Source organism: Hypanus sabinus, chromosome 1, assembly GCF_030144855.1.
Source record: "Hypanus sabinus isolate sHypSab1 chromosome 1, sHypSab1.hap1, whole genome shotgun sequence".
Taxonomy (NCBI): Eukaryota; Metazoa; Chordata; class Chondrichthyes; order Myliobatiformes; family Dasyatidae; genus Hypanus; species Hypanus sabinus.
Genome location: NC_082706.1, coordinates 213,958,757 through 213,985,933, shown reverse-complemented (window position 1 = coordinate 213,985,933; position 27,177 = coordinate 213,958,757). Strand labels below are relative to the sequence as shown.

The 27,177-nt window shown below is 40.8% G+C and overlaps 1 protein-coding gene across 4 annotated transcripts in view; it reads left to right on the top strand.

Annotated features, from left to right (window-relative positions):
* smarcc1a (SWI/SNF related, matrix associated, actin dependent regulator of chromatin, subfamily c, member 1a) overlaps nt 1-27,177 on the top strand; it is a 282,864-nt gene that overhangs the window by 43,828 nt on the left and 211,859 nt on the right. For all 4 annotated transcript variants that reach the window (XM_059985324.1, XM_059985310.1, XM_059985330.1 and 1 more), the window contains exons 5-9: nt 10,144-10,236; nt 10,425-10,494; nt 10,698-10,767; nt 12,456-12,531; nt 22,300-22,431. In XM_059985324.1, the coding sequence (XP_059841307.1) occupies nt 10,144-10,236; nt 10,425-10,494; nt 10,698-10,767; nt 12,456-12,531; nt 22,300-22,431 (441 nt within the window). The remainder of the gene's footprint in view (nt 1-10,143; nt 10,237-10,424; nt 10,495-10,697; nt 10,768-12,455; nt 12,532-22,299; nt 22,432-27,177) is intronic.

Below are 27,177 nucleotides of genomic sequence, written 5' to 3'. Positions count from 1 at the left end.
GAGCCTGCAACGCCATTCAGTAAGATCATGGCTCATCATCCAACTCAGAACCCTGTACCTGCATTCTCTCTGTACCCCCGATCCCTTTAGCCACAAGGGCCATATCTAACTCCCTCTTAAGTATAGCCAATGAACTGGCCTCAACTGTTTCCTGTGGCAGAGAATTCCACAGATTCACCACTCTCTGTGTGAAGAAGTTTTTCCTCATCTCTGTCCTAAAAGGCTTCCCCATTATCCTTAAACTGTGACCCCTCATTCTGGACTTCTCCAATATCGGGAACAATCTTCCTGCATCTAGCCTGTCCAATCCCTTTAGAATTTTATACATTTCAATAAGAGCCCCCTCAATCTTTTAAATTCTAGTGAGTGTAAGACCAGTCAATCCAGTCTTTCTTCATATGAAAGTCCTGCCATCCCAGGAATCAATCTGGTGAACCTTCTCTGTGCTCCCTCTATGGCAAGAATGTCTTTCCTCAGATTAGGGGACCAAAACTGCACACAATACTCCAGGTGTGGTCTTATATTGTCTTGTGGTTTTGTATTCCAGTCCTCTTGAAATGAATGCTAACATTGTATCTGCCTTCACTATCTTTGACTGGCCCTGCAAATTAATCTTTAGGGAATCCTGCACAAGGTCATTTTGCACTTGTGATTTATTTTTTAATTTTCTCCCCATTTGGAAAATAATCAAAGGTTCAAACGTGCAATTTAATGTCAGAGAAATATATACAATATACATCCTGAAATGCTTTTTCTTTGTAGCCATCCACGAAAACAGAGGAGTGCCCCAAGAACGAATGACATTTAAATGTTAGAACCCCAAAATCTGCCCCACCCCATTCCCCACCCTCCAGCAAGCGGCAGCGAGCAACAATTCCCCTCCCCCCACCGGCAAAGAAAAAGCGCACTCGCTATAGCATTCAAGTGTGAGCAAAACTATAGCAAAGACATAGACTTGCAGTTACCCCAAAGACTACATTGTTCACCCGATAATTCGACATTCGGGTAGGTTAGCTAGTGTTGCTCCGGGGGGTTTAAACTAGATATGCAAGGAGGGGGGGAACTGGAGTGTGAGAGCAGATAGTGAGGTGGAGGAGGATAAAGGTCATGCAAGGACTGCTTGTGTGGACTGAAATCAAAGGTTTGTATGTGATAGAATGTTCTCAGGTGCCAAACTGAAGAGACTGGGGAAGAGTCATCTGGCTCTCAAATAGAGAAAGATAGGGGACAGCATGTGAGGGAGGATAGGCAGGTAATAAGATAAGGGACACACTCAGACCGAAGTTTGAGATGTATCTATTTTAATGCAAGGAGTATTCTGAACGAAGTGGATGGGTTAGAGCATGGATCAGTACTTGAAGATATGATATGGTGGCCATTACAGAGACTTGGATGGCTCAGGGACAGGAATGGTTACTTCAAGTGCTGGATTTTAGAGGTTTCAGAAAGGACAGGGAGAGAGGCAAAAGAGGTGGGGGCATGGCACTGTTGATTAGAGATAGTGTCACGGCTGCAGAAAAGGTGGATGTCATGTGTCTATGGAGTCTCTGTGGGTGGAGATTAAGAACAGGAAGGGGTCAGTAACTTTACTGGGTGTTTTTTATAGGCTGCCCAGTAGTAACAGGGATATCAAGGAGCAGATAGGGAAGCAGATCCTGGAAAGGTGTAATAATAACAGAGTTATCGTGATGGGAGATTTCAATTTTCCAAATATAGATTGGCATCTCCCTAGAGCAAGGGCATAGAGTTTGTTAGGTGTGTTCAGGAAGGTTTCTTGACTAATCTGTTGGAGTTTTTTGAGGGTGTAACAAGGATGTTAGACGAGGGTAAGCCAGTAGATGTTGTGTACCTAGATTTTCAGAAGGCATTCGATAAGGTGCCACATAGGAGATTGGTGAGTAAAATCAGAGCTCATGGCATTGGGGGCAGGGTTTCAACATGGATAGAAAACTGGTTGGCAGAAAGAAAGCAAAGGGTAGCAGTGAATGGGTGTTTCTCAGACTGGCTGGAGGTGACTAGTGGGGTACCACAGGGCTCTGTATTGGGACCACAGCTCTTTACGATTTATGTCAATGATTTAGATGAGGGCATTGAAAACTATATCAGCAAGTTTGCTGACGATACTAAACTGGGTGGCATGCGAAGAGGACGTTAGGAGAATACAGGGAGACTTGGATAGGCTGAGTGAGTGGGCAGATATTTGGCAGATGTCATTCAATGTGAATAAATGTGAAGTTATCCACTTTGGAAGCAGGAACAAGAGGGCAGAGTATTGTCTGAACGGTGTAGGGTTAGGTAAGGGAGAAATGCAAAGAGACCTAGGAGTCCTAGTTCACCAGTCAATGAAGGTGAATAAGCAAGTGCAACAGGCAGTGAAGAGGGCAAATGGAATGTTGGCTTTTATTACAAGGGGAATTGAGTACAAGAGCAAGGATGTCCTTTTGCATTTGTACAGGGCCCTGGTGAGACCACACCTGGAATATTGTGTACAGTTTTGGTCTCCAGGTTTAAGGAAGGACATTCTGGCAATTGAGGAAGTGCAGCGTAGATTCACTAGGTTGATTCCTGGGATGGCAGGGCTGTCTTACGCAGAGAGATTGGAGAGATTGGGCTTGTACACGCTGGAATTGAGGAGATTGAGAGGGGATCTGATTGAAACGTTTAAGATAATTAAAGGATTTGATAGGATTGAGGCGGGAAATATGTTCCAGATGTTGGGAGAGTCCAGTACCAGAGGACATGGATTGAGAATAAGAGGTCAGTTATTTAAAACAGAGTTGAGGAAGAGCTTCTTCTCCCAGAGAGTTGTGGAGGTGTGGAATGCACTTCCTCAGAAGACAGTGGAGGCCAATTCTCTGGATGCTTTCAAGAAGGAGCTGGATAGATATCTGATGGATAGGGGAATCAAGGGATATGGGGACAAGGCAGGGACTGGGTATTGATAGAGAATGATCAGCCATGATCTCAGAATGGCGGTGCAGACTGGAGGGGCCGAATGGTCTACTTCTGCACCTATTGTCTAATATACAGCTAAGCCTACAAGAGGAGAGGCTGTACTTGATTTAGTATTGGGAAATGAACCTGGTCAGGTGTCAGATCTCTCAGTCGGGAGAGCATTTTGGGGATAGTGATCATAATTCTATCTCCTTTATCATAGTATTGGAGAGAGATAGGAACAGACAAGTTAGAAAAGTGTTTAATTGGAGTAAGTGGAATTATGAGGCTATCAGGCAGGAAATTGGAAGCTTAAATTAGAAACAGATGTTCTCAAGGAAAAGTGTGGAAGAAATGCAGCAAAAGTTCAGGGAATATTTGTGTGAAGTTCTGCACAGGTACGTTCCAGTGAGACAGAGAAGTTATGGTAGGGTGCAGGAACTGTGGTGTACAAAGACTGTATTAAATATGGTCAAGAAGAATAGAAAAGCTTGCAAAAGGTTCAGAGAGCTATGTAATGTTGGAGATCTAAAAGATTATAAGACTAATAGGAAGGAGCTTAAGAAGGAAATTAGGAGAGCCAGAAGGGGCCATGAGATGGCCTTGGCAGGCAGAATTAAGGAAAACCCCAAAGCATTCTACAAGTATGAAGAGCAGTTGGATAAGACATGAAAGAATAGGTCTTAGCAAATGTAACAGTGGTAAAGTGTGTATGGAACCGAAGGAAATAGCAGAGGTACTTAATAAATACTTCAGTATTCACTATGGAAAAGGCTCTTGGTGATAATAGTGATGACTTGCAGCAGATTGAAAAGCTTGAGCATGTAGCTATTGAGAAAGAGGATGTGCTGGAGCTTTTGGAAAGCATCAAGTTGGATAAGTTGCCGGGTCCGGATGAGATGTACCCCAGGCTACTGTTAAAGGCGAGGGAGGAAATTGCTGAGCCTCTGGCGATTATCTTTGCATCATCAATGGGGACAGGAGAGGTTCCAGAGGATTGGAGGGTTGTGAATGTTGTTGCTTTATTCAAGAAAGGGAGCAGAGATAGAACAGGAAGTTATAGACCAATGAGTCTTACCTCAGTGGTTGGTAAGCTGATGGAGAAGATCCTGAGAGGCAGGATTTATGAATGTTTGGGGAGGTATAATATGATTAGGAGTAGGCAAGGGCAGGTCGTGCCTTATGAGCCTGATTGAATTTTCTGAGGATGTGACTAAACACATTGGTTTCCTGTCGGGAAGAGGCCTGGTCAAGGGAAGTGCCTGGTGTGAAAAGTGCTGGTCTTTGGCTTGAGAGTCTTCGGCGAGGAGACTACGCCAGGCAAAATTGCAGAGGGTGAAGACATGACCGCTAAGCTGATTCAGTGTGCTACGTGCATGATGTGGGAGGTCAGGGACACTGATGGTGCCCTCAGCTGCTACAGCTGTGGAAAGTGTGTCCAGATTCAGCTTCTGAAGGAGCATGTTGCAGCACTGAAGAAAGAACTGGATGACCTCAGGTTTATCCGCGAAAACAAGGGTTTTCTGGACAGGACCTACAGTGAGGTCGTTACACCGAGGATACCGAAAGAGAGAAAGGGGGTGACGATGAGGAAGGAAAGGATGCTTGAAGTACAGGAGACCCCAGGGGATGTACCTCTTGTAAACAGGTTCACCTTCTTGGAAGCTGTCAGGACAGAAGATACTGCCAGTCTGAGAGGCGGACAGGTGTGCGAGCCTAAAATTGGTGCAGAAGCAGAGCCGAGGAGTCAGATATCAGGAAGAGCCGTGGTAGTAGGGGACTCCATAGTAAGAGGTACGGAAAGGGGTTTCTGCGGCAACAGGCGAGATTTAAGGATGGTGTGTTGCCTCCCTGGTGCTGGATCCAGGACATCACGGACCAATTGCAGGGAATCCTCAAGGGTGAAGGTGAACAGCCGGAAGTGGTAGTGCACGTCGGCACAAATGACATCGGGAAGAAGAGGAAGGACATTCTACAGCAGGACTTCAGAGAACTTGGAAGAAGGCTGAAAAGCAGGACTTCAAGGGTGGTTATCTCTGGTTTGCTTCCAATTCCTCGTGCTGGAGAGGGCAGGAACAGGGAGATAATGGATCTAAATGTGTGGCTGAGGAACTGGTGCAGGAAGCAAGGATTTACATTCTTGGACCACTGGGATCTGTTTTGGGGTAGGGATGAATTGTACAAAAGGGACGGGTTGCACCTTAATAGGTGGGGGACCAGCATTCTGGCAGACAGGTTTGCCACTGCAACACAAATATGTTTAAACTAAGTAGTGGGGGAGAGGGGATGAACTGGAAATATAAGGATGGAGTTAAAGGGAAAGTGAAAATAAGAAAAGTTTAAAAGGACAACAGAAACAATGGAGTAGAAAGCTCAAGAAGAGATCATACAGTATGGCCAAGTGAAATAGGAATTGATATGAAAGGAGAGGGGAGTACCGAATTAGAAGTATTATATATGAATGCACGAAGTATAAGGAATAAAGTAGATGAGCTTGAGGCTCAGTTGGAAATTGACAAGTACAATGTTGTGGGAATAACTGAGACATGGCTTCAAGCGGACAGGGCATGGGAAATGCATATTCAAGGATATACATCTTATCGAAAGGACAGACTGACTGGCAGAGGGGGTGGGGTGGCTCTCTTGGTGAGGAATGATATTCAGTCCCTTATGAGGGGGGGGGGTCATAGAATCTGGGGATGTAGAGTCAGTATGGATAGAACTGAGAAATTCTAAGGGTAGAAAGACCCTAATGGGAGTTATCTACAGGCCCCCAAACACAGGTCTGGATGTAGGGTGTAATTTGAATGAAGAGTTAAAATTGGCATGTCGCAGAGGTAATGATACAGTTGTCATGGGGGATTTCAACATGCAGGTAGACTGGGAGAGTCAAACTGGTACTGGACCCCAAGAAAGGGAGTTTGTGGAGTGCCACCGAGATGGATTCTTAGAACAGCTTGTACTGGAGCCTACCAGGGAGAAGGCAATTCTAGATTTAATGTTGTGCAATGAACCGGAATTGATCAGGGACCTCGAGGTAAAGGAACCATTAGGAGGTAGTGACCATAATATAATATGTTTTAACCTACAATTTGAGAAGGAGAAGGGAAAATCAGATGTGTCAGTATTACAGTTGAACAAAGGGAACTGGAGCTATGAGGGAGGAGCTGGCCAAAGTTCAAAGGAACAATACCCCAGCAGGGAAGACAGTGGAACAAAAATGTCAGGTATTTCTGGGAATAATGCAGAAGGTGCAGGATTCTTTCATTCCAAAGAGGAAGAAAGATCCTAAGGGGGGGAGTAAGGGGCAGCCGTGGCTGACGAGGGAAGTAAAGGGCAGTATAAAAATAAAAGAGAAGAAGTATAACATAGCAAAGATGAGCAGGAAACTGGAGGACTGGGAAGCTTTTAAAGAGCAACAGAAGATAACAAAAAAGGCAATACGCCAAGAAAAAAATGAGGTACGAAGGTAAACTAGCCAAGAATATAAAGGGGGATAGTAAAAGCTTCTTTAGGTATGTGAATAGCAAAAAAAGTAGTTAAGACCAAAATTGGGCCATTGAAGACAGAAACGGGTGAATTTATTATGGGGAACAAGGAAATGGCAGATGAGTTGAACAGGTACTTTGGATCTGTCTTCACTAGGGAAGACACAAACAATCTCCCAGATGTAATAGTGGCCAAAGGAACTAGGGTAAAGGATGAACTGAAGGAAATTTATATTAGGCAAGAAACAGTGTTGGATAGACTGTTGAGTCTGAAGGCTAATAAGTCCCCGGGACCTGATGCTCTGCATCCCAGAGTACTTAAAGAGGTCGCTCTAGAAATCGTGGACGCATTGGTAATCATTTTCCAATGTTCTATAGATTCAGAAACAGTTCCTGCTGATCTGAGGGTGGCTAATGTTGTCCCACTTTTCAAGAAAGGAGGGAGGGAGAAAACAGGGAATTATAGACCAGTTAGCCTGACATCAGTGGTGGGAAAGATACTGGAGTCAATTGTAAAAGAGGAAATTATGACACATTTGGATAGCAGTAGAAGGATCAATCCGTGTCAGCATGGATTTATCAAGGGAAAATCATGCTTGACTAATCTTGAGTTTTTTGAGGATGTAACTATGAAAATGGACTAGGGAGAGCCAGTGGATGTAGTGTACCTGGACTTCCAGAAAGCTTTTGATAAAGTCCCACATAGGAGATTAGTGGGCAAAATTAGGGCACATGGTATTGTGGGTAGAGTACTGACATGGATTGAAAATTGTCTGGCTGACAGGAAACAAAGAGTTGTGATTAATGGGACCCTTTCGGAATGACAGGCTGTGACCAGTGGGGTACTGCAAGGTTCGGTGCTGGGACCGCAGCTGTTTGCAATATACATTAATGATTTAGATGAAGGGATTAAAAGTAACATTAGCAAATTTGCTGATGACACAAAGCTGGGTGGCAGTGTGAAATGTCAGGAGGATGTTATGAGAATGCAGAGTGACTTGGACAGGTTGGGTGAGTGGGCAAATGTATGGCAGATGCAGTTTAATGTGGATAAATGTGAGGTTATCCACTTTGGTGGCAAGAACAGGAAGGCAGATTACTATCTAAATGGAGTCAAGTTAGGAAAAGGGGGAAGTACAGCGAGATCTAGGTGTTCTTGTACATCAGTCAATGAAAAGCATGCAGGTACAGCAGGCAGTGAAGAAAGCTAATGACATGCTGGCTTTTATAACAAAAGTATAGGAGTAAAGAGGTCCTTCTGCAGCTGTACAGGGCCCTGGTGAGACCCCACCTGGAGTATTGTGTGCAGTTTTGGTCTCCAAATTTGAGGAAGGACATTCTTTCTATTGAGGGAGTGCAGCATAGATTCACAAGGTTAATTCCCAGAACAGCGGGACTGTCATATATTGAAAGATTGGAGCGACTGGGCTTGTATACACTGGAATTTAGAAGGATGAGAGGGGATCTGATTGAAACATATAAGATTATTAAGGGATTGGATACACTGGAGGCAGGAAGCATGTTCCCGCTGATGGGTGAGTCCAGAACTAGAGGCCACAGTTTAAGAATAAGGGGTAGGCCATTTAGAACAGGGATGCGGAAAAACGTTTTTACCCAGAGAGTGGTGGATATGTGGAATGTTCTGCCCCAGAAGGCAGTGGAGGCCAAGTCTCTGGATGCATTCAAGAGAGAGTTAGATAGAGCTCTTATAGAAAGCGGGGTCAAGGGATATGGGGATAGGGCAGGAATGGGGTACTGATGGTGTATGATCAGCCATGATCACAGTGAATGGCGATGCTGGCTAGAAGGGCCGAATGGTCTACTCCTGCACCTACTGTCTTTTGATGAAGGAAGAGCGGTAGATGTAGCGCATATGGATTTCAGCAAGGCATTTGATAAGGTACCCCATGCAATGCTTATTGAGAAGATAAGGAGGCGTGGGATCAAGTGGACATTGCTTTCTGGATCCAGAACTGGCTTGCCCACAGAAGGCAAAGAGTGGTTGTAGGTGGGTCATATTCTGCATGGAGGCCAGTTGCCGGTGGTGTGACTTAGGGATCTGATCTGGTTTCGTTACTCTTTGTGATTTTTATAAATGACCTTGATAAGGAAGTGGAGGGATGTGTTAGTAAGCATACTGATGACACAAAGTTTGGAGGTGTTGTGGATAGTTGGAGGGCTGTCAGTGGTTACAGTTGGACATTGATAGGATGCAAAACTGGGTTGAGAAATGGCAGATGGAGTTCAGCCCAGATAAGTGCGAAGTGGTTCATTTTGGTAGGTCAAATATGATGGCATAATATAGTATTAATGGTATGTGTCTTGGCAGTGTGGAGGATCGGGGGGGATCTTGGTGTCCAAGTTCATAGGACTCTGAAAGCAACTTTGTAGGTTGACTCAATGGTTAAGAAGGCATATGGTGTATTGGCCTTCATCAATCGTGGAATTGAATTTAGAAGCTGGGAGGTAATGTTGCAGCTATATAGGACCCTGGTCAGATCCCACTTGGAGTACTCTTCTCAGTTCTGTTTGCCTTACTACAGGAAGGATGTGGAAGCCATAGAGAGGGTGCAGAGGAGACTTACAAGGATGTTACTTGGATTGTGGAGGTGACCTGATAGGGATGTATAAGATGTTGAGAGGAGTTTATCGTGTGGATAGTCAGAGGCTTTTTCCCAGGGCTGAAATGGTTGCCACAAGAGGACACAGGTTAAAGTGCTGGGGAGTAGGTACAGAGGCGATGTCAGGGGTAAGTGTTTTACTCAGAGTGTTGTGTGCGTGGAATGGGTTGCTGGCAATGGTGGTGAAGATGGATACGATATGGTCTTTTAAGAGACTTTTGGATAGGTACATGGAGCTTAGAAAAATAGAGGGCTATTTGTAAGCCTAGTAATTTCTAGGATAGGGACATGTTTGGTAGAACCTTGTGGGCCGAAGGGCTTGTATTGTGCTGTAGGTTTTCTATGTTTCTATGACATTTTGCAGGCGCCGTGTCTCCTAATAAGGGAGATAGAGCTGACACTGTTTTCCAACGAGCGCGGAGACATAACAAACAACTCGCTGGTTTACGATGTTAAAAGTCCATTATGTTGCTTTTTTCAAGCTCAGTGCCTGAAGATCGCAAAGATCCCGGGTCCCCAGGCACGCAACAGATGTTCCAGCTCCCTCAGCGAAGCACAGGTCTCCTGTGGTGACACTGACCCTTGATCTGCCTGTCTCTAGTTCCTCGATCCCAGACTTCTGAATCCGTGCCGAAATCTTAAGCCAAACCTTTGGCGTGCCAAACAGCGGCCATTGCGGAATTCTGAGAGCAGGTTCCATTCCCACAAAGAACCATAGTCAGCATGTAACTCTAGGTCAGCGTCTTCAAAAGAACCCTGAAAGGGAAATAAAGATATTAAAGATGGAAATAGAACTGTTTTCGAAGATGTAACCAAAGGAGTCGCTGTTGGGTGCCACAGCTACTTAGCTGTGCCTGCTATGCTCTTACTCCTTTTACTAAACTGCATGACCATATACTTCCCTAGCACTTAACTTGCTCCTACCATTTAGACAGCGTGAGGTTGTCAGAAACTTGATGCACCCCCTATTGCATTTAGTTCTTAGAGATTTCCTCCATAATTAAATGTCAGTGCAGATACTGTGCTTATAGAACTTTGCTGTTTGAAATCTACAGAAATTTTTGAAGTTCCTTTATCACTGAGTAAATTGTTTTTTTTAGAATAATTGTTTGACAAGACCGACGATCTACCTCTCTCCTGAACTTGACCAGAAGCTTGCAAGTAAATGGAAAGATATTGTTAAGAGACATCAGGTATATATTTTTCTAATTGAAGAATAGTTTTTATGTTAGCATATTGTGACAATATATATTGTAACATATAGATATAGTGTGTATAAAATATGGGCAAGGGGCTGTCTTGCTTATTTTGTATTATGCACATATGGAATTGTATGAAATGGGTTCACACTGCTAATATCCGCACATTTTTACACATTTAGGGAACTATAACAGAAGAAAAATCAAAAGCCTCCCATTTAATTTATCCTATTCCAAGTTCTCTGGATGAAGGTAGGAAATATTGTGATTGCATTTGAGTTCCTACCAGATTATAGATTTGGAGCTTAAATTAATACTGGAAATAGTTAATAAGTTAACTTTGGTGTATATGTTCCAGAAGTAAATTGTTTGCCATTCCTGTTGAAACAAAGGAAATAAATTTGCTGAGCTCAATGTCTGTTTCCTTTTCTGACCTTCATTGTTTTTTGTTGCAGACGAATGGTTGAGACCTGTGATGAAACGAGACAAGCAGGTGCTGGTGCACTGGGGAATGTTCCCAGATAGGTGTGTGCTGCTGTGAATGTGGTAATGCTGTGTGTGGAGAGTGTGAACTAGCAGAACTGTACGTTTGTGCTTTTTGATCAGCCAGCTCCATCATGGGCACTAGCCTCCCCAGTATCGACACCTTCAAAAGGTGATGCCTCACAAAGTCAACATCCATCATCAAAGTTCAAAGTAAATTTATTTACAAAGTACGTATATGTCACCGTGTACACCCTGAGATTAATTTTATTGCAGGCATACTCAATTGATGATAAAATAATATCCATAATAGAATCAGTGAAAGACTGCATCAGCTTGGGCATTCAACCAGAGTGTAGAAGATGCCACACTGGAAATACTAAAAGAAAGAAATAATAATAATAAATAATAAACAACACATGTCAAGAACATGAGATGGAGAGTCCTTGGAAGTGATTCCATAGTTGTAGGAACATTTCAGTGAAAGCGCAAATGTAGTTATCCCCTTTGCTTCAAGTGCTTGATGGTTGACGGGTAATAAGAACATTAGAAATAGGAGCAGGAGTAGGCCATCTGGCCCATCGAGCCTGCCCTGCTATTCAATAATATCATGGCTGATCTGTCTGTCACCTCAGCTCCATCTACCTGTCTTTTCCCCATAATCTTTAATTCCCTTATTTAATTCCCTTGTTTCTATAAGATCCCCTCTCATTCTCCTGAACTCCAGAAAGTATAGTCTCTATTTAACTAAATATGTGATTTCTAAAACCAGTTGGCTGCACCAGTGATGATTTGGTGTTTCATATTAAAGGGGATAAATACTTAAACTGTCAGTTTTTGTCTGTTTTATGTTTGTAATTAATTTAAATCACTATGTAGAGATCTGGTTTCACTTTGACACTGAAGATTCTCTGTCTGTTGATCATTGTCAGAAAAGCCAAATTAAATCCACTGATTCAATGTTAAACAATAAAACATGAAAGCTACCTGGGGGTGGGGGGTCAGGTGGGTGAATACTTTTTATAGGCACTGTATGTCGGTGATCTTAAACTTGGTTGTGATTCTATTGCAAACAAAAGCAAATTTGCAGATATTGGAAATTGGAGCAATGCACACAAAATGCTGGAGGAATTCAGCAGGCCAGGCAGCATCTAGGAAAAGAGTACAGCTGACGTTACAGCCTGAGTTGCTGGTTCCTCCAGCATTTTGTGTGTTCTGATTTTTATTTTTTGCCTTTTTTTAATCTTCACCCACACATTCTTAACTCATTCAGAATTCAAATTCTGAACCATGGCTTTTTCAAGTTCAGAAGGGTTAGTGTTCTGTCAGTATGTAACAATGATAAACCAATCAGGGCAATCACACAGCATCCAACAAAGAAGATTGGGACATACCTCCACATATGAAACCCTGTTGGTTTCCTTGGCTGTGCTAGTCTAGGGAATCATTTGTACTTCACTAGTTGGCTTTTCTCAATTTGGTCTCTACGCTGGGGAGATTGAACATGGATCACCTGAGTTTATTTCAGTTTCCTGAAGCGGAAACTCTGTACTAATATCCCCTTTCTTATCTGTATGATAAGCTTGTTTTACTTTGAATATTCCTGAGTTTCCTTGTTATGATCTGAAATGCTACTGTTTCTCTGTCACTACTTGATATGCTGCGTATTTAGTATTTCCTGCAGTTTGTCTGTGTATCTGAGGTTTAAATTGTATTTTATTACTTACTAGCTATGACACTTGGATACCAGCTAGTGAAATTGATGCTGAGATTGAAGAGCCACCAATTCCTGAAAGACCATGGAAGGCAAGTTTGTGTAAAGCCATCAGCAACTTGCATTGTGCTTCAAATTAAATCAAGGGCATCTTTTCTGCGCTTTATTTCTCCTTCCCTCTGTCCAAACTCCACACAAGCTACGTTCTGAGCTTCAGCATAGCCTGAGTTGGGGGAGAGGAAGCTAGTTTGATTCTATCTTAAGTTCCTGAGCATCAGATGAAGGCAGCCAAGATTTAGTTGATTAGCTTGTCTGAAATGCAAACACTGCCTACTTGTCCAATCATTCAACCAATATCCAAGCAGAAGTAGCTTATTTAGTGAGAGTGTTCTGGTCAAGATGGCACTAAGCTGTGATATCTGTGGAAGTTGTGGCTCAGACATAGAACATAGAAATCTACAGCACATTACAGATCCTTTGGCCCACAATGTTGTGCTGGCCATGTAACCTACTCTAGAAATGGCCTAGAATTTCCCTACCACATAGTCCTCTATTTTTCTAAGCTCCACATACCTCCATATCCAAGTCTCTTAAAAGACCCCATTGTATCCCCTTCTACCACAGTCACTGGCAGTGCATTCCATGCACCCACCACTCCATGTGAGAAACTTTACATCCCTTCTCTTTCTTCTCTTCCCCCCCATAACTACTTCCAAACTCCTTAAAACTATGCCCTCTCGTGTTAGCCATTTCAGTCCTGGGAAAAAGCCTCTGGCTATCTTACACAATTAATGCTCTCATCATCTTGTACACCTCTGTCAGGTTACCTGTCATCCTCTGCTGCTCTGTGGAGAAAAGGCCAAATTCACTCAAGCTATTCTCATTGGCATGCTTTGCAATCCAGGCAGCATCCTTGTAAATCTCCTCAGCACTCATCTCTTTAGTATCCACATCCTTCCTGTGGTGAGGGGACCAGAACTGAACATAGTATTCCAAGTGGGGCCTAATGAAGGTCTTGTATAGCTGTAACATTATCTCACGGCTCTTGAACTCAATCCCACAATTGAAAGCCAACACATCATATACTTTCTTAACATGTGCTTTTCCTTTTTATATCTTTTTATTAATTTTAAACAAACATAAGAGAAACATAGAGAATTTGAGAATACATAATTAATAGGTTAAAGTATAAATACAAATAAATGATAATCCATAGTGATTACGAAAAAGGAGTAAATAAGGAAAAAAAAACCCTCCAAAACAAACTTAACCAACACAGGCCATTGCATTATGTCAAATATACACAGCAGCGTCAATAACTCCGTACCTCCATCCAAATAATTAAGGATAATAAAAGTAAGGTTTAGGAAAAGTCAGTTTAACTCATATGAAAATGTTGAATAAATGGTCTCCAAGTTTCTTCAAATTTAATTGAAGGGTCAAAAACAACACTTCTAATTTTTTCTAAACTCAAATAAGAAATAGTTTGAGAAAACCACTGAAATATGGTTGGAGGATTAATTTCTTTCCAATTCAATAGGATAGATCTTCTCGCCATTAACGTAACAAATGTAATCATCTGCTGAGCTGAGGGGGATAAACAACTATTATCCACCATTGGTAAACCAAAAATTGCAGTAATAGGATGCGGTTGCAATTTAATATTCAGAACTTTTGAAATGATACCGAAAATATCTTTCCAATTATTTTGCAAGCAAGGGCAAGACCAGAACAGGTGGGTCAATGAAGCAACTTCAGAATGACATCTGTCACAGGTTGGATTAACATAAGAATAAAATCGAGCAAGTTTATCCTTAGACATATGAGCCCTATGTACAACCTTAAATTGTATTAAGGCATGTTTAGCACAAATAGAAGAAGAATTGACTAATTGTAAAATTTGCTCCCACTGCTCAGAGGGTATCAGACAATGAAGTTCTTTTTCCCATTCCTTCTTAATTTTTCCTGATACTTCTGGCTGTATTTTCATGGTCATATTATAAATGATGGCTACTAAACCCTTCTGGCAAGGATTCAGAGCTAAAATTTTTTCCGTAATGTCCATTGGACATAATTTCGGAAAAAACTGTAACATGTTATTCAAGAAATTTCTAACTTGCAAGTATCAAAAAAAATGAGTATTAGGCAAATTATATTTATTAGATAGCTGTTCAGAGGACATAAAATTATTGTCTAAAAAAAATCACGAAAACATGTTATACCTTTTGTTTTCCATAATACAAAGGCGTGATCCATAAAAGAGAGCTGAAAAAAAAAGTTAGATATAATAGGGCATGATAAGATAAACTTATTCAAGCCAGAGAATTTATGAAATTGAAACCATATTCGTAATGTATGTTTAACTATAGGATTGGTTATTTGTTTATTCAATTTAGATAAAGCAAAAGGAAGTGAAGATCCTAAAATAGAAAACAATGAGAAGTCTTGTACAGATTTACATTCCAAATTTACCCATTGTGGGCAAGATACTATAATCGATTCTTGTGTCCAAAATATTAAATATCGAATATTAACTGCCCAATAGTAAAGTCTCAGGTTTGGCAAAGCCAAACCACCCTCCTTCTTAGGCTTCTGTAAATATTTTTTATTTAATCTAGGATTTTTATTTTGCCACACACACAAGGATATTTCGGAGTCAATAATATCAAAAAAAGATTTAGGAATAAAAATTGGTAATGTTTGGAATAAATATAAAAATTTGGGTAATACTATTATCTTAATAGCATTAATTCGACCAACCAATGACAAACATAGTGGGGACCACCTGGTAACAAGTTGCTTGATTTGGTCAATTAACCATATAACCATATAATAATCACAGCACGGAAACAGGCCATCTCGGCCCTCCTAGTCCGTGCCGATCTCTTAATCTCATCTAGTCCCACCTACCCGCACTCAGCCCATAACCCTCCACTCCTTTCCTGTCCATATATCTATCCAATTTTACCTTAAATGTCACAACTGAACTGGCCTCTACTACTTCTACAGGAAGCTCATTCCACACAGCTATCACTCTCTGAGTAAAGAAATACCCCCTCGTGTTTCCCTTAAACTTCTGCCCCCTAACTCTCAAATCATGTCCTCTCGTTTGAATCTCCCCTACTCTCAATGGAAACAGCCTGTACACGTCAACTCTATCTATCCCTCTCAAAATTTTAAATACCTCGATCAAATCCCCCCTCAACCTTCTACGCTCCAATGAATAGTGACCTAACTTGTTCAACCTTTCTCTGTAACTTAAGTGCTGAAACCCAGGTAACATCCTAGTAAATCGTCTCTGCACTCTCTCTAATTTATTGATATCTTTCCTATAATTCGGTGACCAGAACTGCACACAATATTCTAAATTTGGCCTTACCAATGCCTTGTACAATTTTAACATTACATTCCAACTTCTGTACTCAATGCTTTGATTTATAAAGGCCAGCGTTCCAAAAGCCTTCTTCACCACCCTATCTACATGAGACTCCACCTTCAGGGAACTATGCACTGTTATTCCTAGATCTCTCTGTTCCTCTGCATTCCTCAATACCCTACCATTTACCCTGTATGTTCTATTTGGATTATTCCTGCCATAATGTAGAACCTCACACTTCTCAGCATTAAACTCCATCTGCCAACATTCAGCCCATTCTTCTAACTGGCATAAATCTCCCTGCAAGCTTTGAAAACCCACCTCATTATCCACAACACCTCCTACCTTAGTATTATCGGCATACTTACTAATCCAATTTACCACCCCATCATCCAGATCATTTATGTATATTACAAACAACATTGGGCCCAAAACAGATCCCTGAGGCACCCCGCTAGTCACCGGCCTCCATCCCGATAAACAATTATCCACCACTACTCTCTGGCATCTCCCATCTAGCCACTGTTGAATTTTATTACTCCAGCATTAATACCTAACGACTGAACCTTCTTAACTGACCTTCCATGTGGAAATTTGTCAAAGGCTTTGCTGAAGTCCATATAGACTACATCCACTGCCTTACCCTCGTCAACATTCCTCGTAACTTCTTCAAAAAATTCAGTAAGGTTTGTCAAACATGACCTTCCACCCCCAAATCCATGCTGGCTACTCCTAATCAGATCCTGTCTATCCAGATAATTATTAATACTCTCTAAGAATACTTTCCATTAATTTACCCACCACTGATGTCAAACTGACAGGTCTATAATTGCTAGGCTTACTTCTAGAACCCTTTTTAAACAATGGAACCACATGAGCAATACGCCTATCCTCCGGCACAATCCCCGTTTCTAATGACATCTTAAAGATCCCCGTCAGAGCTCCTGCTATTTCTACACAAACTTCCCTCAAGGTCCTGGGGAATATCCTGTCAGGACCCGGAGATTTATCCACTTTTAAATTTTTTAAAAGCGCCAGTACTTCCACCTCTTTAATCGTCATAGGTTCCATGACTTCCTTACTTGTTTCCCACACCTTACACAATTCAATATCCTCCTCCTTAGTGAATACCGAAGAGAAGAAATCATTCAAAATCTCTCCCATCTCCCTCGGCTCCACACATAGCTGACCACTCTGATTCTCTAAGGGGCCAATTTTATCCCTCACTATCCTCTTGCTTTTAGTATAACTGTAGAAACCTTTCGGATTTACTTTCACCTTATTTGCCAAACCAATTTCGTATCTTCTTTTAGCTTTTCTAATCTCTTTCTTAAGATTCCTTTTACATTCTTTATATTCCTTGAGCAATTCCTTTACTCCATGCTGCCTATATCTATTGTAGTCATCCCTCTTTTTCCGAACCAAATTTCTAATATCCCTTGAAAACCATGGTGCTTTCAAACCTTCAACCTTTCCTTTCAACCTAACAGGAACATAAAGATTCTGTACCCTCATAATTTCACCCTTAAATGACCTCCATTTCTCTATTACATCCTTCCCATAAAACAACTTGACCCAATCCACACTCTCTAAATCCCTTCGCATCTCCTCAAAGTTAGCCTTTCTCCAATCAAAAATCTCAACTCTAGGTCCTGTCCTGTCCTTCTCCATAATTATATTGAAGCTAAAGCTATTGTGATCACTGGACCCGAAGTGCTCCCCAACACATACATCTGTCAGCTGACCTATCGCATTCCCTAACAGGAGATCCAACACTGCCCCATCTCTAGACGGTACTTCTATGCATTGTTGCAAAAAACTATCCTGCACATATTTCACAAACTCTAAACCATCCAGCCTTTTTACAGAATGAGCTTCCCAGTCTACGTGTGGAAAATTAAAATCTCCCACAATCACCACCTTGTGTTTACTACAAATATCTGCTAACTCCTTACACATTTGCTCTTCCAACTCGCGCTCCCCATTAGGTGGCCTATAATACACTCCTATCAGTGTTACTACACCCTTCCCATTCCTCAATTCCACCCAAATAGTCTCCCTGGAGGAGCTCTCTAATCTATCCTTCCAAAGCACCAAAAATTAAAGGTAAAAAAATTAACTTTAAATAAATCCTTATGTTTCTTGGTAATTTTAATACCCAAATAAGTAAAATGATCTGTAACAAGTTTAAATGGTAAGTGTTTATAAATTGGAACCTGCATATTCAATGGAAATAATTCACTCTTATTAAAATTCAGTTTGTAACCAGAAAAGCTACTAAACTGAGTAAGCAAGGATGAAATAGCAGGAGTAGATCTCTCAGGGTCAGATATGTATAGTAACAAATCATCAGCATATAATGATAACTTATAAGTCCCTTCCCCACGAGTAATACCAAAAATATTAGGTGATTCATGAATGGCAATGGCTAAAGGTTCCAAAGCAATGTCAAATAATAAAGGACTTAAAGGACAGCCTTGCCTCTTACCTCGGGATAACTGAAAAAAAGGAGATCTCTGATTATTGGTAAGAAGCGAAGCCGAAGTTTTATAATATATTCATTTAATCCATGATATAAATTTTAAACTAAAATTAAAATTCTGTAACGTATTAAATAATATGGCCATTTAACTCTATCGAACGCTTTTTCAGCATCTAAGGAAATAACACACTCTGGTATTTTAGATGAAGGAGTATAAATTATATTAATTAATTTTCTGTTGTTAAAAGATGAATAATGGTTTTTAATAAATCTGGTCTGATCTTCAGAAATAATTTTAGGTAATATATTTTCTAATCTAGTGGCCAAAATTTTGGTAAAACTCTTAGAATCCATATTCAGCAAGGATATAGGCCAATAGGATGCACAATCAGTGGGGTCTTTATCTTTTTTAAGAATTAGAGAAATGGAGGCATCATGAAAGGATTGTGGTAATCTACCTGCAGTTAACACATCTTTAAAAATTTTACAAAGCCAAGGAGAGAGTATAGAAGAAAAGGATTTTAAAAAATTCTGCAGTATAACCATCTGGACCAGGGGCTTTACCTGAATTCATTGTAAAAATAGCCTCTTTTGTTTTCCGTAATAGGTGTGTCTAGAAATACACTGTCTTCTGTTGTTAATTTTGGGATATTCAATTTTCTTAAAAAGTCATCCATTATGGAAGAATCCTCAACAAATTCTGATTGATAGAAATATAAAAATCTTGAAAGGCTTTATTTATCTCTTTATGATCAATTGTCAAAGTGCCATCTTGTTTACGAATCTTGGTGATTTGTCGTTTAACTGAAGCAATTTTCAATTGATTAGCCAATAATTTGCCAGATTTATCTCCATGTACATAAAACTGGGTTGTAGGTTTAATTAACTGATTTTCAATCGAAGAGGATAATAAAGTATGTTCCATTTGAAGTTCAGCTCTTTTTGTAAAGTTCTTTACTGGGGGTCACTGAATAAATCTTATCAATTTCTTTAATTTTATCGACCAATATTAATATTTCAGAATTAGTTCATTTCCTAACTCCAGTAGAGTATGAAATAATCTGTCCACGAATAAATACTTTAATAGTGTCCCATAATGTTCCAGTAGAGATCTCTTCTGTAGAATTTGTTGAAAAAAACAAATCAATTTGTTGTTTAATAAAGTTAAGAAAGTCTGAGTCCTGCAGTAAAATAGAGTTGAACCTCCAAGATTTAGCATTCGAAGATGAATCCATTGTCTTAATAGATAACTTCAAAGGTGCATGGTCAGAAATGGTAATGGAATCATATTTACAATCGATAACATCTGTGAGTAAACGATGATCAATAAAGAAGTAGTCAATTCTTGAATAATTATGATAAACATGAGAAAAGTATGAAAATTCTTTATTGTTAGGGTGTAAAAATCGCCAAATTTCAGAAATTCCAGAATCAACTATAAAGGAATTAATGAGAGAGGCTGATTTATTCCGAAGAACCTGGGTGGGCTTAGATCTATCCATTGAAGTATTTAAGCAACAGTTGAAATCCCCACCCATTATCAGCATGTATTCATTTAAATTAGGAAAGGAAGTAAATAGACATTTAAAAAATTCAGGACAATCAGTATTTGGGGCTTAAACATTAACTAAAACAACTTTTTGATTGCAAAGTGAACCAGTGACAAGCAAAAATCTACTTTGTGGGTCCGAAATTGTTTCATAGTGTATAAAAGAGGTTGAAGAATCTTTAAAAATGGAAACGCCTCTTACTTTGGCTTGGGAATTCAAGTGATACTGTTGGGCTTTCCAAAACATAAAAAACGTTGACTATCCACCTTCCTCACATGAATCTCTTGTACAAAGATAGTATTAGCATTCATTCTGTGGAATACTTTGAATATTTTTTTCTGTTTGATCGGATGATTTAAACCATTGGATGATTTAAACCAAAAAAACACTATCAACCATCACGTAAGAATCATCAAATTATAAAAGGTCCGAATCTATAGACTAATTATTAGCATAAAGAAAAAAGTTAATACAGATAGTAAAAATACAATACATTAGTCAACTTTTCATTAGTAATGAAAAAAGTACTATTCTTCAAGGAATCTTTGAGCATCAGCTGGAGATTTGAACAACCGACAAGTCTCATCTTTGAGAGTAACTTTCAGTTGTGCTGGAAATAGCAGCGCTTCTTTGTAGCTTCTGATGAATTTCCGACATAACCGATTTAAAAGCCATTCTTGCTCTCAAAACTTCGGGACTGTAATCTTCCAGAATACGAAATTGAAAATTTTGAAAGCTGATCATACCCTTTTTCCGGGCAGCCTGAGTCAGACGTTCTTTAGTATGAGGATAATGAATCCGGAGAATCACTGGTCGTGGTTTCGTACCTGGAGCTGGTTGAAAACAAGAAATGTGATGTGCAGGGTCAATTATTGGAGGGGTTTCCAGAACTTCTGAGCCGAATACGTCCATTAAAAATTTAGAGAAAAATATAGTCAGATCACCGTTCTCAAAATTTTCCGGAATCCCAATTAGCCGAAGATTTTGTCTTTGAGACTGGTTTTCAAGATCAGTAATTTTAGATTTATAACAATCCAGCAGTTGAGAAGTCGAAGATTGCTGTTGTTCCGAAGTTTCAATTTTGCGAACTCTCTGATGAGCGGCATCTTTGAGAGCTAAAATTCTTGCTTCTTCTTGTTGAGAATCCGTTGTAAGTGATTGAAGTTTTACATTGACTGTCTTTAAAATTTCTTTGAGCATAGAAAGCTTTTGGGTTAGTTTATTCTCCAGTTTTTCAAGTCTCTCGTCCATAAGTTTTGCAATTGCTTCCAAAGTTAATGGTTCTTTCATCTGTTTTGATTCCTTAGGTTCTCGTTTAGACATTTTTAAAGAGTTGAAAAATAATTCAAACAGTTGAAAAAAATTTCATAAGTATCAACCCTTTTTAGAATAGGTATAAACAGGTCAATTAGGGGGTGATTGTAGGTTTAAAAAAAAGTAAAAGGATTGGAGCGAAGCCTAAAACAGTCTCACTCCATAAGTGCCATCTTGAGACCTCCAACATGTGCTTCTATGCTGCCTTCACTGTCAACTTACACAGCAGCTTTGAGTGTCCTATGGAGATGGACCCCATGATCTTACTGATCCTCCACACTGCTAAGATTCTTAGCATTAATATTATATTCTGTCTTCAAATTTGTCCTACCAAAATGAACCACTTCACTCTTATATGGGTTGAATTCCATCTGCCACTTCTCAGCAGAGTTCTGCATCCTATCAATGTCCCGCTGTAACCTCTGACAACCCTCCAGACTATCCACAGGACTCCCAGCTTTTGTTTCAACAACAAATCCATGTTGACTATCCTAATTAGATTACGTCTCTCCAAATGCTCATAAATTCTGCCTCTCAGGATCTTTTCTAACAACTTGCCCACCACTGAAATAAGACTTGCTGGCTTGTGATTTCTGGGTTATTTCCTGCCTTATGGTGATGGTGTTGCTTGTGGACATACTATGTTCGGATCAGAATGTGTGCAACACTTGTGGGCTGCCCCCAACACATCCTTGGGTGTGCTTGTTAATGTGAATGACACATTTCTCTATAAGATTCCTGTATTGTACATGTGATGTATCAATCTGAATAATGCATAGTGTGACCAAGTCAGCCGGTGAATTATCAGAGTTAGAACCAGAGCACTGGGCTAAGAAAATCCAGCAATGTGAAGGTTAATCCAATTCAAGGGTAAGCAAATTTTTGGAAATGAGTACATTCTCACTGAGGGAAGTTGTTGCTCTGACTAAAAACATTTATGAAACTAGAAGCACAGCAGGTGGGGGGAATAAAGGGTTGGAGAAGAGAAGCTGCCAGGTTATGCAAACAAATGTATCTTGTATTTTCTGTTTCTCCTTCTCCTCCCTCATTGAAAATGTAATGTTTTTATATATCAATTTGGATATTTTGTTGAACTCATTGGTTTTTGAAAGCATTTAAATTTAGTTGCCATGTTTAGGTCCACGCCAAATGGATCTTGGACACTGATGTATTCAATGAGTGGATGAATGAAGAGGATTATGGGGTTGATGAAAACAAAAAACCTGTCAGTTACCGGCAACGCACACCAATTAGGACAGCCATTGAAGAGGTATGGTGTCATATGTTCTGAAATTCCAAGCAAAATATTAGAATTTTATATTGAAATTGAAGGGATTAATGTTTTCCATTAAGTGGCCTTTTACACCTGAGATGTGAAGGAATTTTTCACATGTTCAACTGCTGCACTATGATGTTAAACTACAGGAATTTTGTGAGTGTACTATTACTCTTAACAAGAGGAATTCAAATTCCACTATTTTAATTTGTGTTTTTTTTTTGAAGTATTTAATTAAGAGCTGTTAGGGTTAGCACCTAAACCTAACCCTAATGCATCAGAATACAACTTGTTAGATTGTAAGTAAATATCAATTAACTTTTGTGGCACAGTCTTTGTAAGTCTGATAGCATATTACATCTTGAATTGGCCTTTTGTATAGCAAAATTATTAGTGGTGTAACAGGCTGGGAAAGGTTTCACTGCTAACATAAAGGTCTTTCTGTAGAAGCAGTGTTTGGGTTATGGATAGAGATAGCAGGTGCTTTGGAACGTGAGCTGGGTTCTTTGTTCAGCGGGAGATGAAGAGGGAAGACACTGGAGAGAACCGGTCATAGGATCTGTGTTTCGATGGAGTAAGGTGCCATAGTTGGCTGAGGATTGGTGAATATTACTTTTGGAAGAGGTGAGCTCCAATTTGTGTACATTTGACTATCTAATGATAGTGGGCCTTTTTTGTTTTTCTTTTCATTACTAGCCCTTTAAGATGAGATTCATAAATATAATTCCTGTAATCATATGCAGTGTGCTCTCTATTATTTCTTGGCACTGAGTTGTAACAGGGTAACAAATTATACAGCATCGAATTAAATTCGGTATTCACTGTCTAGTAGTCCCTTAAATTTCACTAGTGTATCTGCCTCCACCACTGACTCAGGCAGTGCATTCCATGCACTAACCACTCTGAGAGAAAAACCTTCCTCTAATATCCCCCTTGAACTTCCCTCCACTTACCTTAAAGCCATGTCCTCTTGTACTGAGCAGTGGTGCCCTGGGGAAGAGGCGCTGGCTGTCCACTTTGTCTATTCCTTTTAATGTCTTGTACACCTCTATCATGTCTCCTCTCATCCTCCTTCTCTCCAAAGAGTAAAGCCCTAGCTCCCTTAACCTCTGTTCATAATCCATACTCTAAACCAGACAGCATCCTGGTAAATCTCCTCTGTACCCTTTCCAATGCTTCCACATCCTTCCTATAGTGAAGCAACCAGAACTGGACACAGTACTCCAAGTGTGGCCTAACTAGAGTTTTATAGAGCTGCATAATTACATTGCATCTCTTAAACTCTATCCCTCGATTTATGAAAGCTAACACCCCATAAGCTTTCTTAACTACCCTATCTACCTGTGAGGCAACTTTCAGGAATCTGTGGACATGTACCCCCAGATCTCTCTGTTCCTCCACACTACCAAATATCCTGCCATTTACTTTTTACTGTGCCTTGGAGTTTGTCCTTCCAAAGTGTACCACCTCACACTTCTCCGGGTTGAACTCCATCTGCCATTTCTCAGCCCACTTCTGCATCCTATCAATGTCTCTCTGCAATCTTCGACAATCCTCTACACTATCTACAACACCACCAACCTTTGTGTTGTCTGCAAACTTGCCAACCCTCCCTTCTACCCCCTCTACAGGTCGTTAATAAAAATCACAAAAAGTAGAGGTCCCAGAACAGATCCTTGTGGGACACCACTAGTCACAACCCTCCAATCTGAATGTACTCCCTCCACCATGACCCTCTGCCTTCTGCAGGCAAGCCAATTCTGAATCCACCTGGCCAAACTTCCCTGGATCCCATGCCTTCTGACTTTCTGAATAAGCCTACCATGTGGAACCTTGTCAAATGTCTTACTAAAATCCATGTAGATCACATCCACTGCACTACCCTCATCTATATGCCTGGTCACCACCTCAAAGAACTCTATCAGGCTTATTAGGCACGATCTGCCCTTCACAAAGCCATGCTGACTGTCCCAGATCGGACCATGATTCTCTAAATGCCCATAGATCCTATCTCTAAGAATCTTTTCCAACTGCTTTCCCACCACAGACATAAGGCTCACTGGTGTGTAATTACCCGGACTATCCCTACTACCTTTTTTGAACAAGGGGACAACATTCGCCTCCCTCCAATCCTCCAGTACCATTCCCGTGGACAACGAGGACATAAAGGTCCTAGCTAGAGGTTCAGCAATCTCTTCCCTTGCCTCGTGGAGCAGCCTGGGGAATATTCCGTCAGGCCATGGGGACTTATCCGTCCTAATGTACTTTAACAACTCCAACACCTCCTCTCCGTTAATATCAACATGCTCCAGAACATCAACCTCACTCATATTGTCCTCACTGTCATCAAGGTCCCTCTCAGTGGTGAATACTGAAGAGAAGTATTCATTGAGGACCTCACTCACTTCCACAGCCTCCAGGCACATCTTCCCACTTTTATCTCTAATCTGTCCTACCTTCACTCCTGTCATCCTTTTGTTCTTCACATAATTGAAGAATGCCTTGGGGTTTTCCTTTATTCTACTGGCCAAGGCCTTCTCATGCCCCCTTGCTCTTCTCAGCCCCTTCTTAAGCTCCTTTCTTGCTACCCTATATTCCTCAATAGACCCACCTGATCCTTGCTTCCTAAACCTCATGTCTGCTGCCTTCTTCCACCTGACTAGATTTTCCACTTCACTTGTCACCCGTGGTTCCTTCACCCTACCATGCTTTATCTTCTTCACCGGGACAAATTTATCCCTAACATCCTGCAAGAGATCCTTAGTACCACATATCCATAGTACCTTTCCCTGCAAAAACATCAACCCAGTTCACATCCGCAAGTTCCAGCCTTATAGCCTCATAATTTGCCCTTCCCCAATTAAAAATTTTCCTGTCCTCTCTGATTCTATCTTTTTCCATGATAATGCTAAAGGTCAGGGAGTGGGGATCACTGTCCCCCAGATGCTCACCCACTGACAGATCTGTGACCTGACCTGGTTCGTTACCTAATACTAGGTCCAGTATGGCATTCCCCCTAGTTGGCCTGTCAACATACTGCGACAGGAATCCATCCTGGACACACTTAACAAACTCTGCCCCATCTAAACCCTTGGAACTAATCAAGTATCAATCAATACTTGGGGAGTTAGTCACCCATGATAACAACCCTGTTATTTTTGCACCTTTACTAAATCTGCCTCCCAATCTGCTTCTCCGTATCTCTGCTGCTACCAAGGGGCCTATAGAATACTCCCAGTAGAGTAACTGCTCCCTTCCTGTTCCTGACTTCCACCCAAAGTGACTCAAAAGAAGATCCTGCTACATTACCCACCCTTTCTGCGGCTGTAATAGTATCCCTGGCCAGTAATACCACCCCTCCTCCCCTTTTTCCCCTCTCTCTATCCCTTTTAGAGCACTGAAATCCAGGAATATTGAGAAGGATATTGAATTGTGTAAGGTAAGGGAAACAAATAGGGTAGTTATGGAAACTATGATGATTAAAGAAGAGGAAGTACTGGTGCTTTTAAAGAATTTAAAAGTGGATAAGTCTCTGGGTCCTGACAGGATATTCCCCAGGACCTTGAGGGAAGTTAGTGTATAAATAGCAAGGGCTCGGACAGAAATATTTCAAATGTCATTAGAAACTGGGATGGTGTCAGAGGATTGGTGTATTGCTCATGTTGGGACTTAGGCCAGTTAGAAGGGTCGGCTGAAAGATGACAGATGGAGTTTAATGCTGATAAGTGTGAGGTGCTACATTTTGGTAGGACTAATCAAAATAGGACATACATGGTAAATGGTAGGGCATTGAGGAATGCAGTAGAATAGAGTGATCTAGGAATAATGGTGCATAGTTCCCTGAAGGTGCAATCTCATGTGGATAGGGTGGTGAAGAAAGCTTTTGGTATGCTGGCCTTTATAAACCAGAGCATTGAGTGTAGGAGTTGGGATGTAATGATAAAATTGTACAAGGCATTGGTGAGGCCAAATTTGGAGTATTGTGTACAGTTCTGGTCACCGAATAATAGAAAAGATGTCAACAAAATAGAGAGAGTACAGAGGAGATTTACTAGAATGTTACCTGGGTTTCAGCACCTAAGTTACAGCGAAAGGTTGAACAAGTTAGGTCTTTATTCTTTGGAGCGTAAAAGGTTGAAGGGGAACTTGATACTGGTATTTGAAATTATGAAGGGGATAGATAGAGTTGATGTAGGCTTTTTCCATTGAGAGTAGGGGAGATTCAAATAAGAGGACATGAGTTGAGAGTTAAGGGGCAAAGGTTTAGGAGTAACATGAGGGGGAACTTCTTTACTCAGAGAGTGGTAGCTCCTGTAGAACTGATAGAGGCAGGTTTGGTATTGTCATTCAAAGTAAAATTGGATAGGTATATGGACAGGAAATGAATGGAGGGTTATGGGCTGAGTGCAGGTCGGTTGGACTAGGTGAGAGTAAGCGTTTGGCACAGACCAGAAGTACCGAGATGGCCTGTTTCCATGTGGTAATTGTTATTTGGTTGTAAAGAAAAGAGAAAAAACAAAAAGGGCCTCTATAAACAGTCAAATGTGCACAAGTTGGAGCTTCACTCTTCCAAAAGTAATATTCACCAATCCTCAGTCAACTATGGCACCTTACTCCATCGAAACACAGATCCCATGATCAGTTCTCTCCAGCGTCTTCCCTGTTCATCTCCCGCTGAACAAAGAACCCAGCTCACATTCCAAAGCACCTGCTATCTCTAACCATAACCCAAACACTGCT